The 15808-nt window shown below is 41.9% G+C and overlaps 1 protein-coding gene across 2 annotated transcripts in view; it reads right to left on the bottom strand.

Moving 5' to 3' along the window:
- Positions 1-15733, bottom strand: part of atrx (ATRX chromatin remodeler) — a 32142-nt gene extending 16409 nt beyond the window's left edge. The window contains exons 1-24 of one of the 2 annotated variants that reach the window (XM_040119360.1): positions 15519-15733; positions 13750-13811; positions 13513-13562; positions 13256-13392; positions 13091-13171; positions 12802-12911; positions 12621-12688; positions 10205-12168; positions 9683-9755; positions 8741-8901; positions 8480-8647; positions 8269-8383; positions 8062-8161; positions 7600-7776; positions 4894-5035; positions 4664-4773; positions 4068-4214; positions 3699-3876; positions 2751-2888; positions 2427-2602; positions 2213-2330; positions 783-913; positions 423-517; positions 158-297 (exon numbers count right to left, since the gene is read on the bottom strand). In XM_040119360.1, the coding sequence (XP_039975294.1) occupies positions 158-297; positions 423-517; positions 783-913; positions 2213-2330; positions 2427-2602; positions 2751-2888; positions 3699-3876; positions 4068-4214; positions 4664-4773; positions 4894-5035; positions 7600-7776; positions 8062-8161; positions 8269-8383; positions 8480-8647; positions 8741-8901; positions 9683-9755; positions 10205-12168; positions 12621-12688; positions 12802-12911; positions 13091-13171; positions 13256-13392; positions 13513-13562; positions 13750-13806 (4636 nt within the window). In that variant the 5' untranslated portion in view covers positions 13807-13811; positions 15519-15733. The remainder of the gene's footprint in view (positions 1-157; positions 298-422; positions 518-782; positions 914-2212; positions 2331-2426; positions 2603-2750; positions 2889-3698; positions 3877-4067; positions 4215-4663; positions 4774-4893; positions 5036-7599; positions 7777-8061; positions 8162-8268; positions 8384-8479; positions 8648-8740; positions 8902-9682; positions 9756-10204; positions 12169-12620; positions 12689-12801; positions 12912-13090; positions 13172-13255; positions 13393-13512; positions 13563-13749; positions 13812-15518) is intronic. The other variant, XM_040119361.1, reaches the window with a different exon arrangement.
- Positions 15734-15808: the final 75 nt, after the last annotated feature.

The raw sequence follows: 15808 nt of genomic DNA, 5'->3' as shown, positions 1-15808 counted from the left end.
TTGAGTTTGTATCATTCAGGCTGGCTTCTGCAAGGCTACTATCATTTATACACGGAAATAGGTGGTGAATGGCATGAATTGTTTTGCAAAGGAAGTTCCCATACATACAGCTCTGGTCATAATGTTCCTTAATATGTAGTAAATACACCAGACTTACGTTCATCGACAGACTCTGCTCTGTTTCTGCCCTCTCCATTTCTGCCCCGAGAGCTGGTGTTCCACTCCTTGATGACCTCCACATCATCACTGTCCGAGTCATCAGATCCCTTCTTTTTTCCCTTCCCTTGCTTCTTTTTCCTATTCGGGAGGAGGGACAGTGGAAGAGATGGGGTCAGCAAGAGTAACAGATCCAATAGAGAAGGGCAGTTAAATTAGGTCATCTGTGCTTAAATGTACAAAGAAGAAAGGAAGTGAATCTTTACTTTTTCATCTTCTCGTCCTCAGAGGTCAGGCTCATTGAGGATTCTTCTGTTTCTGAAGCGATAAACTCGTCCATACTGTCCTCGTCAAAGAAACCCTGCAAGAGAGTGCACTTGTGTGAGGTTCGAATGTGCGGTGATATAGGTCAAGCAAACACTGAGAGCTGGAACGTGAATAGCAGAAATGATGCATAAGGGAAAAATTCTGCCGAGGGGCAATATGTGTGTTGTTCTCCTGTGGTGCATGACCTGTCAGCACTGCGTTTCTATTGTTTCCCCGGAGTGTGTGCGATTTGTGCTAATGTAATGCCAGGTTTTGAATTTGTGTTTAGTGTGGTTTAGTCTCATCTTCCACAGCCCTACCCTGTTTTCTTTACTGATGTAGTCCAGCTGAAGGCACCAGGGATGCGTCCAGATTCTGCTGAGCATCTGGAAATCCTGGAAGAGTTTGGTCCCCGCACGGCCCCGGCCCCCCTCCAAAGCATTCCCCACACCTGCACACAAGGGAAAGAGTGTGAGGAGGAAGATGGATGTGTGTTTGCATTATGTACTTGACAGCATGCCCCCAATCATTTTATACATACTAACGAGTGTGGAAAACGTAGTGCAACAAAACGTAAACCTTGACCTCTACCCTTAACCATCTGACTATTGATAAATTGGAGTGAATTAATTTTTATCCTCACAAAACACATAAAAAACAAGTACCAAGCATCAGCAGTTCTTTTAACAGAAATATCCGGTCCAGAACGTGTATACTCTGATCTGTTCAATCAGCGGTTTCATGATTTAAGTGAGGGGCAGCTGCTGAATGTTAACATTTTACCTGCTCTGGATGTTGGCCTGCACTGACCCCAGGAGGTTAGAAGTATGGTGGGTTTTACATAAACAGTGGCAAAAGGAGGGAACATTTGTTGCCATTGTCACCCTGCAGACTGACTGCTGGTCTTGGGTCCTAAGACACCACTGTGGAGGTCCAGAGCCACAGTCACAACAACAGCACTGTTCCCTGTGGACAACCTAGCCTAATGAGCCACAGCACATACATACGCCCCCCCCCCCCGTCTCCTTCACTCCTCTTCTTACATACCGGCTCTCCTGTTCTTTGTTTTCGCTTTTGGTGTAAAACCTCTGGCCCCTCCTGCCTCAAAATTTCTTTCCCTTTCCTTTATGCCCCCACATTCCCCCCTTTTACCCCCCACCCTCTGTTCTCTCTCTCCCAGAGCTCTTCATTAGGGAGACGTGGGAAACTGGGCTTAAACCCTGCCTGCGGCACTCTGCCAGCTGCCACTCTTACACACACACACACACACACACACGCGCGCACACACACACATGCGCGCGCACACACACACACACACCATGGGCCACATTCAGAGAGGAAAGTCCACTAAACGACTTAACAATACAGCACGAAAAACAGAAACCAGAAAGGCCCTCCATTTATCTCAAAACCTTGTCTTAGTAAATGACATCCAGTCAATAGAGCACTTTTAAGAGAAACAAGACTCGTGCAGTAGGATTTTTAGCCTCGTCCTAGACTTTGCACTTTTTCCAGTAGCATTTTCGATATAATTTGGTTTTAGCCTAAGACTAGGCTAAATCCTTGTCTAGGAAATCCCACCTGATTCTGTAAAAGCCCTGCCAGCAGCCCTGGAGGCTCTGCTGCTCCTCACACCCAAAAAGATCCAAATACTTTGGACCAAGCAAGCAAGTGGCACTGCCATTCTCAACACCCTTTTCTCCTGTGCAACAAAAACTCAAAAAAAAAAAAAAAAAAGCATGGTTCTCACCTGTGAAGTGCTCCAGATAATATCTGTAGAGTTTACATTGGATTGGAGTCACTCGAATTGACAACACGTATTCGTGTTTCGGAGGCAGGAACTTGGTGAGTGCCGTGTAATCCTTCCTCTGTGGTAAACAGAAATAGATTATGTGCTTTAGGAGACAAAGAGGAGGTGGTCAGAGAGAACCTGAGTCAATTGATGTAGCCTTTTTTTTTTTAACCTGGACACAGCCAGCCAGCATCTCATAGAGGATGTGAGCCCTCTTCTTCATGATCCGGACATCATGTAGTGTGGAGTCAGCACACTGACCGTTCTGGATGGGGTTAATGAAGCGGTTCCTGAACTCTTTAACTGACCCAAGCAGATTTTCCTTGATGAAGTTCACCATGCAGTGGTCTGGTTAGGAGACAAAGATTAGAAGTTTTAGATACATCCACAACCCCACAAAACCTTGGCATAAAATCATCTAAATAAAACCTGACTGTATATAACCGACGACAACTATCTGTCTTTTGTGATAAGGATCACAAGCAGGCAGTCTCACATTCAATAAGGTTGTTTTGCAGAGGCGTTCCAGTCAGCACAACCCTCCTCCTCGTCTTGATAGAGTTCATTGCTCTGGACACCGCAGATGCCTCATTCTTCAGGATGTGACCTTCATCACAGATCACCATGTCTGGACCTGGTGTCAGTGAACAAGAAAAAAGAAAAGCTTAATGTCAAGAGGAAGAACAGCTGCAAACACATTTGAAAAAGATTAGTCATCAGACGGTCGTTAGACTAGCTTATAGTCACAACGGTATTAGTTAGTAACTGGTGTTGATAACAGAAGGCTGACTTTTGGGTAGTTTTATGGACTTCTTTTACAATCCTTCAACCCTTAATAATCAATTCAGATTGTATTATTTTATATTTTAGTTCATTTAAAATGTGGCCATTATCTGATAACACTTTACAGATCTCACTCCTGAAGTGACTCCCATTCACAAAGAATATCAAAGTCTTTACCACAGGCAAGTTCATGCAGACACAAACATATAAAAGAGAGACTAATTTGGCAAATGCTGCATAAAGGTGTCAGTACATTAACCCCATTGGATGTCAGCTGTGAAGTTGCAATAAAGCATAACAATATGCTTTTGAATACAGACCTGTCACAAATCATCGCTCGAAAAACTTAAACACCTCCACCTTCACCTTTCCTTACAATACTTTTTTGTGATGGACCAACAAGCAAGTAGACTAAAACGAATGTTGTGATTGTTGGAGTGATTTAAAAGCTGCATTCATTCACATATGACTGTTTAGACTAAGGCCACCCCGTCACAAAATGGATCAATATCAACATCATTTTTGAGACAACAAGAGTTAAAATTTAATCTGATTTTTTCCCCCCCTTTTCACACTCTCATTACATAAGGGGGAACCCCTTTTAATTTTGTCTACTTTAACGTGCAGTTCTAACACATAGCAGCGTTACGCAACACCATACCTGGATCTACCAGTGTCTTCTGAAAGGTTTCTTTGAGCTTCTTGCTCTTGATGTTCCTGCCCTGCGTCAGGTTTCGGTACATCTCATAGCCGATGATCATAACGCCGCCCATCTCTTGCCATCGCTGGAGGGCGTATGCTCGCTCTTGTGGCCTCTTCACTGTGGCAAGCTCAGTCACCTGTTAAACACACCAAAGATCAATATGCTGTGTAGATATCTTTGAAAAGGAAAAGAGGTCATGAATCAGGGGTGTGATGAAGAACAAAAGGTCACACACACACACACACACACACTCACGCACACACAAAAAAAACACCACTCCGCTGTCAAATGGGAAAAACTTGAAACTTTACAAAAGAAACTCTTTACCTCTAAACTCTCCTCATCTTTCATTCCTTCTTGCCACTTCTCAAACTCATTGAGCCAATTAAGGACAGTGTTCAGGGGACAAACCACCAGTGCTGTAGTGAAATCGAGCTTCTCACAAAGCAGCAAAGTATGAAGGAATGTCACCACCTACAGGGCAAAAAGAGAACTACAGTTAAACACAATGCAACTGCACACAGCTTTGAACATAATGATTCACTCATTGTGACAGGCTCCACCTGACAGTATACGACTAATTAAGTACTTACAGTTGTAACAGGTGATACAGTAGACTTGGGACACATGACAGTGACTGAATATATAAGCAGGCAATCTGAGGTGAGTAACTCTAGCAATTAGTTAACACTACTTCCAAAGCATACCAGCCTCAAAAGCAATCATTTTTTGTATGTTTTATGTCAATTTAAAATAGGAAAACCATGTATTTAAATAAATATTGAACTGTCTAGGAGGGACAGTACATGCATACCAAAGTGTGGGTTTTGTATCACATGCAACATAAGTTTCTTCTTTGTTTCATATTGTGCAGCTTTAGTGTAATTTTCAGCCAGAAAAGCATGCTGCTCCCTCCTCTTTACCTGCAGAGTTTTTCCCAGGCCCATACAATGGGCGAGGATACAGCCGGAGCCAGCAGACTTCTCGATCTTCTTCACAGATTCACAGCAGCAGTCCCACATGAACTGCACCCCTGAAACAAAACAAATACGGAGGAGCCAAATTAGTCCAGAGCATCTCACTGTGACATGTAGAGGCTTGTCTTGGCTAATATTGCAAATGTTTCTAGGGACTTCATTCACTTTGTCCTTACCATCAACCTGGTGAGGTTTGAGCTTCGTGACGAGGTTCCTGTGCACCTGCACCACCGGCTCCTTGGTCTCTTCGTCCTCATCTAGCACCAGCTTGGTGGTGATGGGACATGTCACCTGGGAAGACTCCTCCACCACAATCACCTGAAAAAGGATCAGAGGCAGGGAGAAGGGAGCCCCAAGAAAAGATGTAAGATTATTTTGAAAGTAAAGTCGAATATTAGCTGAAAGAAAAATAGATTTAACAACTTTTAATCAGGTCTCTGATTGTGCTTTTCACATTCTCGGGATACACTATTTCATGATGTAACTGTGAATGTGCAACTGTGTCATAATGTTCAGTTTTCATCGTTCTAATAACCAACTTCTGATAAATGTCCCAAAAGCATAATCAAGTTCATCATAACCCCTGATGATAATGTACGATTTAATCTCTTCTAATGAACACAAACACAGACTTCCTTTTAAAACTGACTCATTTTAAAAGGAATTGTGATTGAAAGCAAGAAGCCAGAGCCTACCTCCAATACGTTAAGGGCCAGTGTAATTAGTGCAAGAATGCTTGCTGTGTAATATTGCTACTAGTTTCGTGATTTTACACAAAAATAAACAGCAGACATGAAATGTATTTAGATTAAATTAAACATTAACTGCAAGCTTTACAACAACCATTTGTTGTGAGGTGGGACATGGAGGCATCATAATTATTCTATTTTTGTTTATCAAAACAAAAGTTAAAAGCAGCACCAAGCACCAACTTAGTAGGGCTTGCATGCAGATGCAGTATAAAACAAAACTGAGTACACCCTTATGAAATACCACTAAATGTTAAATGATTCAAGAAGCCTGATGAATATTGGCAGCGCATTCTTTGGTCAGATAAACCAAGATAAATTTGTTTGGATCCGATAGGGTCCAGCATGTTTAGCGTGAACATTGCCAAAACTACCATTGTGACTGCATAGTGTCAACCGTGAAACATGGAGTTGGGTGTTTGTGGATATGGGGCTGCTTGAGTGCCAAAGGTGTAGGGGAGATGACATTTAGAGACGGAACTATGAATGCAAGTTTGTCTACCAAAACACTGAATGAAAAGATGACTCCCTTTCTCAACAACTTCAGCAGGAGGAACTGTCCAACATGACAATGATCCCAAACGCACAGCAAGAAAACAAAACCAAAGCCGAACAATCACATAAACAAAAGTTTTTAAATAACAAAAGAAAAAAATATGACCCGGCCAATTATGTCCCGACTTGAATCCAACTTAACACGTTTGGAGTATTTTAAAGCGGAAGCTAGAACAAAAAGAAAAAAAAAAAAGAAAAAAAAAACCTCCAGCAAAGAGCAGCTGAAAAGAATCCTCTGTGAGGAACAGCAGAATGGCAGAACACCATCAGTAACCAGGAGGATTGAATCTTTCATCAAAAATAAAGCTCAACGTACTGACTATTGTTGCAGTTGGTTCTTTACTATGGGCCTTTCATAATAGTTTAACTAGCCAAACATTCCTGTTTTTTCAAATTAATTGGCTTCATTCTGCTTGGGCTTTGGCTAACAAGCAAATCAAATTATATTAAATGGACAGGATTTGCAATTATTTAACATTTTAGTGATACTGACCAGGGGTATGGTCAGTTTTGTTGTATACTGTAAATATCTGACAGCTTATCTGTCTGCCCAGATACATTTATAACTGAATTTAAGGTGAAGAAAGCCAAATGAGACTAATTGCTGCTGTGTTATTTTATAATATCAATCCAAATACATTGTGAAATTCATTGTCCCAACTGGCAACACATGACCCTGTGCGGGTATAAATATGTAAGGGAAGTAAGACGTGTTCTAACTCTGCCTCTAAAAAAAATTTAAACATTTCAGTAAAAACAATCACACCAAGCTTATCCAGAGCTGTCATGCGCATACTGAGTGGAGGCCAAAGACAATGGACTCTTTTGGACCACTTTTGCTTTTTTCACACTTTAATAAGTAGCTTCTGGACTTTAATTACTTAAAGCAAAGCCCAGAGTCTACAGCTGTTTAATCTTACAGACTGTGCACAATCAGCAACAGGTTGGACTGTTGTCAGTCTCCCTGATTCACAGTGGTTATGTATTAACCATATACGCTAGCGCTGCAACTCCTGATTGTTTTCATTGTCTGTTATTCTTCTGATTATTCTTTTCAATTACTCCTTTCATCCACAAAAACAAATAAAAAAAAGACAGAAAAATAAAAAACAACAACCATATTTTACATTTACAATCACCTTAAATCCAAAATTACATCTTTGAATTGTTTGTTTTTTGCAAACAACAGTCCAAATTGCAAAAATATCTGGTTCAAATACGACAAAGAAAAGCAGCAAATCATCCCATCTGAGAAACCTGAACCAGAAGTTTATATTTTTGAATGAAAAGTGGCTTTTCATTTAATTAATTGATTATCATAATAGATGCAGATTAATATTTTGTCAATACACTAATGCAGCTCTAATCTACATGATACAGTTACCTACACATTACCTCCTGTAACTAATTTCCTATGGGGAATTCCTGAAATTGTATCAGTGCTGAATGAGCTCTTGAACATTTTTACCTTGCATGTAGATTTATCAGGAGATTACACTACTCTATTGAATTTAACAGCTCAGAGCTTTGAACATACAGTTTTTGTTCCAGATTAACAGCGGGACATTTCATTTTTACCTCTCGAAGTTTCTCCCTGAGTGCCTCTCTCTCAGCTATACGTTTCCTCCTCTCCTCTTCTTCTTTCAGAGCATCTCTCGTCTCTGTCCGCAGCTTGTCGTCCTTCAGGATTTTGCGGATCTTTTTGCGTCCTTTGCGCCCATCTCCGTCTTGCTCGTCACCATCTTCCTCTCCACTCTGCAGAAATGAACATTAAATTAAGCCCTCTGATCTTCAGCCCTTAGGGGAAAAAAATCCACTTCCTATGATCAGTAGCCAAGCAACCCTATAATTAATTTGTGCCCTCAATAATCCTCATAAGACACTCCAGGGGTAAGTTCAAATCACATTTTATGTGTCATCCACGACTTGACTAGTAAACGTTATTTGGGTCCAGCCCCTCTACCTGGCAAATCCTGCCATGACCCAAAAAAAAAAAAAAAAAGTTCAAGATTACTACCCAGTGTATTGCATTTTAAACACCTTCTCATTGCTGGAAGAGGAATCCTGAACTTTGATCCTGCGTCGCTTCTTCTTCTGCTTGTAACTTCTCTGTTTCTCTTCATCCTTCTTCTTCGCAGCTCTAGAAACAAAGCAGAACCTGTCTAAGCAAGAGTAGGAGATCAATCTAGATCGGGTGGCGGTGAAGCAAATTGCCAGTATTGACTGGATGGAGTTCTCTCTCCTTACCTTGTCTTTCGACGTTTCCCCTCGTTATCTGATTCGCTAACCTCCTCACTTATACCCGACTCTGCACTCGACTCTGACTTCTCAAAATCCGAGTCTGCAGAGTCATCGCTTTCCACTGACAGACAAATAAAAGACAAGGAAACAGAGTTCAGCATATCTGCACCCATATTGTTAGACATGACACAGTGAGTTAAAGAAATTCAGATCGAACCTTTCCGCCCTGACTTCTTCTTTCCCCCCTTGCTCTTCTCTTTACTGGCAGCTTTCTCCTCTCCTGATTCACCCTCGCTCAGCGAGAGTTTATGACGAAGCAATTTGTGGCGTCGGCCACGCTTCTTCACTTCAACATCAGAACCTGAATCTTCTGAATCCTCATCATCTTCAAGGAGAGAAACAAATCATTTGAGAAAATACACAATAGAAGAGGCTAATTGGGGGGGGGGGGGGGGCATATTTAGAAAATGTATGTTACCTTCCTTCTCCTCCTCTTCCTCTTCATCCTCATCATCATCCTCTTTTTTAACTTTATTAGAGGACTTTTTGTCTTTATCTGCACCTTCATTATCAGAGGAGCTCTCTGCTCCTGAAGAATAGTTGGATTTTATTTGGGCAAGAAGCATTTTCTTTGCAATCCTTGAAAAGAAAAGAAATAACAGACAGACCGTACAGGAGAGGGGTTCACATCAATCACTTAATAAAAAGCTGCTTCTACAAAATTACTTTAATGATTAAAAAAACAAAACAAAACAAAAAAAAACCAGTGGAAACACACTTCTTCACATTCACATTTTAAATAATTCCTTTCATAAATCATGAAACTTGTTCACAAATGATGAGTGATTATCCTTTACGTAACTATAATTGAAAATGTAATATTTACCTACAGAAACAAAGAGAGTGCTTTTCCCTTCCTGCAATTTGCTACCTCTGCATGGCAATTTACCACTGTAATTTTACCCTAACATGATATCAGTTTCTCTTTAGGGCTTCTGAATGGACGACTAATGGAAACAAAGGTAGCCTATGGTAATATCATGATACTATGACATTGTTATGGTGACTATTGGGCAAAACACAGAAGCACTGGGACGAACCAGGTAGAAATGCTGCCCTAAGGACATGTTTCAAAGTATGCAATGAAAAGACAACATTCTTCAGTGGAGGACCAGACTGAGCAGCCGCACTGTGCTTTGTGAGTCAAGTATTTCAGTATGCTCGGGGCCTAGTTCATATATTAGGTTAAATAGCTTTACCGGTGACAATTAAAATCCTAAAATTTTCTGTAAAAACTAGCACACGGTAAAAGAGATGCTTCCTTGTTGACCTTGAATGATATGGATGAATAACTCGTCACCGACTATCTCTATCTCCGGTCGAGCGGATCTTTGCAATTTGTTGTTTTTTAAGTATGTACCTGTTTTCAGGATCATCGTCATCATCATCTTCACAAACCCGAGAGACTTCCTCTTTATCATCCGCTTCGTCTCCTACACAAAAACAAAACAGCACACATACACATACCGTTGGAAGAGCAAACAAGTCATTAAATGAACAGTTTGACATTTTGGGAAACGTTTACTTTCATGCATGGCAATACTCTAGGAAGTAACTTTATCCATTTCGGTTTTTGTGCGTATTAAACAAATGAGATATAACATGTTTATGGGTGCATTTTAGAGGAGCTGGTATGCAGATTCGGTTACTTTTGGACAGAGCCAGGCATTATCCTAAGCTACGTTGACCGGCTGCTGGCCCCAGCTACATATTTACAATACTGATATGAGACTGGTATCAATCTTCTCATCGAACATTCCCAAAATGTCGCACTTTTCCTAAACATACGAACTTAAAAGTCTGGTTTGCCAAACTGTGTGATATAGTTAGCCAGATGCTGAGCTGAGGCCACTAAACAGTCCACCCCTCTAGACCAGATTACCTGAGGATTGATGGAAAGGTCCGCTGCCTCCTAATACGTTGACCTCCACGATGGGTTTGATCTTTTGCTCGTCGCTGTCCTCTCCAGAGCCACCTTGAGCCTGTTGCTCCTCCTCGTCCTCACTTGAGGACAACTGCAGCTTGGAGGCTGTTTTGGGGCTCCTTCCCTTGCGCTTCTTTTCATAAGACCTTTTCCGCTCAGCCGCCTTACTCTCAGGTGAGTTTTTGTCTTCCTCTTTTGCTTCGTCTTGTTTCTTCACACGGCTAGATCTCCTCTTCGCCCTGCCCACTTTACTCTTCACCTCCTTCTCCTGGTCAGAGTCGGAGTAGGAGGAGTCTGAGCCAGTTTGTTTCTTCTTCTTGGAAGTCTTTTTACTTTTGGTGTCCACGTCTGAATCAGAGCTTTCAGGCTTCCTTTTACGTTTGGATGCTCTGTCTGTATCCTGCGTGGATGTGTTGTTTAGTTTGAATAAACGCTTTTTAGCGCTCGTGCTTCCCTGCTCCTCATCTGTGCTGTGGCCTTCTGCTGCTTTTTCTAGCAGTATGTGAGGAACTTCGTCTGAGTCAGAGTCCACTGTTTTTTTCTCTAAAGCCTTGGTCTTCTTCCCATCCTCTTTTACTGCATTACTGGATTTCTTGGAGGATCTGGCCTTGCCCTTATTATCTTCCTCTGACTCTGACTCAGAAGACTCTTCCTTGCCCTTATTCTCAGCCTGCTTCCTCAAGGGGGTGGTCTTCACTCTACTAGAGCGACGGTTAGGTGGTGGGCTGTCTGCCCCATCTATTGTATCAGCAGCAGCATCTTTCTCCTCCTCACATTCTTCTTCTTTACACTTTTTCTGCAGCTCTCCATCTTTTTCTCTGTTTTTGGACCTGGAGGACCTTGACCCACATGTCGTCACGACCGGCACAGGTGTCAGTTTGACTATGAGGTTCTTCACCTTGGGCTGGGGACGCTGAGAGTCTGTTGTGTTTCCATTTGACCTTGCATCAGTGTCTGTGGTCAAATCTGTGTCAGTCTGTGAGAGCATGGTGGAGTCCGCAAGACTCTCCACCATCTGAAAAAGCTCTTCGGGAACAGAAGGTGGCACAGACATGATGTCATGATCTAAGGACATTTCACCTGCTGACACTAGACCGTCGTCACAAACTTCAGTTTTAACTGTCTTTTTGGTTACATCAATTTCTGTTTGGTTGTCTTTCATTTCAGTCTCATTTGAAACTTGATCATCTTCCACCTCCTTCTCGTTATGCTGCTCCTCATCCGGCTTCTCAGCTGCCACAGTCTCAACTGTTTTCGCCACAGTATCCATGTTGTCTTTTTCTACAGGGGCCACAACTGTAGTGGTCTTTCTCACAATATGTTGTCCTTCGTTACCATTCTGCAACTCCATGTTTTTGAACTCAGGTTCCAAAGCCACCTCCAAAGCACTGTGGGCTTTCTTTAAATCGGCAAGCACAGCCTTGAAGGCTTTCAAATGCCGACACCTGATAGATTTATCTTCCTGCTCCTCGGCTGCCTGCTGTATGAACTGGATGAATGTATTATTCAGACCAGTTGTAGTTTCAACAAGCTTTTTTGCTTTCTTTATAAGTTCTTTGGGTACCTGTAGTTTTTTGTACGAAAACGTCATGGTCCCTGAGCCTTCAGTGTGTTCTTTTCCATTGACAACTGCTTTGTGCTCTTTGACTGCTTTGTTCTTGTGTCTCTTGCTCTCACGTTCCTCTGTTTTATCTGTTTTCCGTTGCTTGAGTTGCACAAGTTCTTGTTTTTCCATGATGCGGTGGCATTTGGAGACCAGATCCTGTAGGGGCTCCGACCTGCAGACATAGCAGTGCCACTTTGAGTTCTCATCTGTGATGACTGATAGCTCCTTCCTGCCCAGGTTGCGCAGAATGCACTTCTTGCAGAAGGCATTGTTGCAGTAGTCGCAGCAGATAAGCTTGCCTCCTTCAGCACACCACCTGGGTAAGAAAAGTTCAGAGTTTCAGGGCATAAAGCAAAGAAGGTCTTTGAAATCTTGAATAGTTAAGACCACTTATGCTAAGGCTTCCAAAATTATCAGCACATGGGTAAAGATCGAGCCAAAATCTATGTATGGAACAAAAAGAGTGATTTGAAAGAATTGAAGAATAACAAATAGAAGGGTCAGAAATACTTTTCATGTATATCATTAAATGTTACTCTCAAAGGGGCACTCAAAGCATTATCCATACTTTAAACACACACACACAAAAAAAAAGTTTTGGTGTTGGTTCCATGTCACACAAGAACCATCATGGTAACAAATCAATGCAATGTTATGTATTTCTGAGATGCCCAACCAAGCCTACAATGTTAGAATTCATATCTTATTACTTCTTTTGTGTATTGTGTAAACCATAATGTTCTGTTGGTCTTGTGTACAACTTCATACCTGCACTGCTCATCCATCCCATCAGAGTCTCTGCTGATGTCATCACTTGTGTAATACTTGTAGCATGACTAGAGGAAGAGGAAATAATGTAATCACCAATACCAACAAGAATGGTGGAGACTGAAAAATGTCAGGGGGAAACTTTGCTATAATGGCTATGAACGTATGTGAAATTTCCTACCTTGCAAATAAGTACTTTGAGCGCAGGATGCTCATACACAGAGTTTCGCTGAAACTGGTTTACTTGTTTTCCACAGGCAGTGCAGCTTACCTTCTTCTGCAGGGTATCGTCTGTTATAAAGACAAAAGAAATCAGTAACTGTCACTTTCTCCCTTTCAATTTTTTCCTCACTCGATAAATGATTCATTAGGCTACACAGTTCAACTACATTCAAATTCTATGCACGCTCACATGCGAACATCAACGTACTAAACACATGTATAGTTTCCAGATAATGAAACGAACTTGCCTGTGTGTTTCTGTTTGAAATCTACTCTGAGCTTCATGGCGCCTTTATTATCATTCCCAGCTGGCCTCATCACTAAAGTGCCTAAAGAAAGAAATAGCAAAAATTTGTCCCAAAATCAGCATCCTATTCAGCATCAACAATATCCTGATCATGACCAACACGTACCTCCATAGTCCATACCTTTACATGCGCTGCCCATGTTACTGTCTGAAGGATTGTCAGAAGTGGCACCTTCATTTTCACTCTCGGCTGAGGCATCAGATTCATTCAGTCCAGTGTGCTTAGCTGTGGTTGTAGGCTTCCTAAAATGATTTAGCACAAGGTTTTTTTAATAGTTTTTGCTATGTCTGCGAGAATCGCTTTGAGAGCATGTAACTGCAAATAAAACAATAACTGCTTTATTTAAGAAAACTGCGCCTCACCTCTTGTTGCGAGAAGAAGAGGGCTTCATATTATCTGTTGAGCTACCAGGCTGATGAGGATACAAGATTTATTTTAATGCCATGACAATTCAGAACAAGATGTATTGAAAAAACAAAAAAACAAAAAATCAAAATCAGTAAAACATGTGCCGTTTAGGACGAGTTTCTTTTTCCAACATTGTCAACACACAGAGGTAAAAACACATTATTTGACTGTCGAAGAGGCTGCATGCTTACCTCCTCTGCTTTTTCTGCCATTTGGTCTAGGTTTGATTCAGACGTCACCAGACTCATATTACCTGGAGAGACATTTGAAAATTTGTTTTCTGATGAACATACCGGTAAATTAAGATGTTGCAAGATAATGTTTAAAAAAAAAAAAAGAAAAGAAACAGACATATCTACATGCAGTTATCATACTGCATGTAGATATGACCAACTGAAGAACAAGAAAGAATTACTTACATACTGTTCAAAATCACAGCAAAGCAAATACAAACATAACAGGCCACTAAAGTAAAACAAGAAAGAAGCAGCTGTAGCAGGGAAAATGAATACCCCAAAATTTGAGCTTGTCTTAAATAATATAATATTAACAGATATTTAATATTTCTTGAGTCGCCTACCTATTTTTTTTATTTTCAGAACAAAGAAAAATGTTTAATAAGGCTCTGCTACATTTGTAATATATAACTGTGATTATAGAGGGGTCAGAGTGAAGATGTTTTTTCCAGTGAGTTACTGGTGTTGTATCAAAGTCTCTTTCCCCTTCGGTATGTGTTTCCCTTTACCAAATCTGAACCAGATCTCGTCCCCCACCCCAACCAGTCGTCTCCAGTGTTGCTTAACCTGACCTTAACCTTACCCTGACCCTAAACACTTATCTCTGCTACGCCTAACCATAACCTAACCCATGCCTCATCCCAGCCGCGGAAAGGGACGCCACAGAAGACACCATTTTAAAAGAAGGGAAACACTATCTGAAGAGGAACAAATTTCTGCACAACACCGGCAATGTCAAAGGTTACAGACAATGTTCCGGTTTCCCTGATAGTCTCTATGAAAGCCACCGACAAAACTGGCTTTAAAGATAACAGTATGTCGCTGATAAAAATCACTGCATTTGTGTTATTATACAGTAATGGAGCCTAACCAGTGCAATACTTGCACGCTTTTACGTGCATTTATTTGCAGCACAGCACTCTGAGACAGAGGCCCCGCTGTTTATTTCGCCGTTTTGCGTCATCATAATGTGCTGATTTGATCGCTATGAGCCGTGTTCAGCTTTCACTCAGCCCTGCCAGCGGCAACCGGGCCTGAAACATATGTCCAAATTCCTGTGTCGGTCGAAAAAAAAAAAAGTGCCTACTCGCCCAACAAGCAGCTCACTCTTCTGCATCGGCAGCTCTTTCTCCTCAGCGCAGCCTTCCCCTGTTTTGACAACACAGGAACTCCTGACTGTCGGGGATGCCAAACTGAGGCTTGCTAACATTAGCGGGTTTAGCTACCACCGTCACGCTGAACTACTTCTTCCTTTCATTGCTCCACGTCGCCCTGGCAACCTTGCAATCTGGGCAGTACATGCAGGGTCCAGTGCATGGGCATGCACCGAAAAATGCATGCACAGGCCTTCTCTCCCTACGATGATACCGTGGCGCGAAGCAGCGCGATAACAGCAGCCTAGAAATTCCTAGCAGCATCCAAAGTAGCAATGCAACATTTAGGTAACTCGAGCACAAACCAAGTGATTGCATCTTTACGCAGAGGGGCATTTTTGGCTTGTAACCACCTCGACAAACATCCTAGAAAAACGCATGTGTACTGCTGAAAGTGCGTGTGTACGAACTTGAATATTGCCGGCTGCGCAGCTAATAGCTACAACTCGGCTGGCATAGCTTGCTAACTAGCAGTAGGTACTCATGGCCCGGCTCGCAGCTAGTGAAGGCAGCACAATAATCAATGTAAAAACGACTTCTCTAAACAAACAGATCAAACTGTGCTCCTACCTGCTCTTCTCCGTCGTCATTTCTTGACTTACATAGACGTGTTTTGTCGTATGGTGGAAACAGTTCAATCCAATTTACAGATTTTCGATGGTACGGGGGCAAGAATGGCCACTGAATACCGAAACAACTCCGGTCAGGGGAGACAAAGCAAGGGGACCATCTTGCCGGATGGCTGTGGACGCAGTAAAATGGCGCATCTACCCTAAATCCTGTGCGCCTTCCTATTGGCCTAGAGCCCCGGACGCTCTCGCGCTCTGAGTGGTCCAGGTTCACCGGAGATCGTCGATTCG

Source organism: Xiphias gladius, chromosome 23 (genome assembly GCF_016859285.1).
Source record: "Xiphias gladius isolate SHS-SW01 ecotype Sanya breed wild chromosome 23, ASM1685928v1, whole genome shotgun sequence".
Classification (NCBI taxonomy): Eukaryota; Metazoa; Chordata; class Actinopteri; order Istiophoriformes; family Xiphiidae; genus Xiphias; species Xiphias gladius.
The sequence above is the reverse complement of the archived record's forward strand: the minus strand, read 5'-3'. Positions and strand labels throughout refer to the sequence as shown.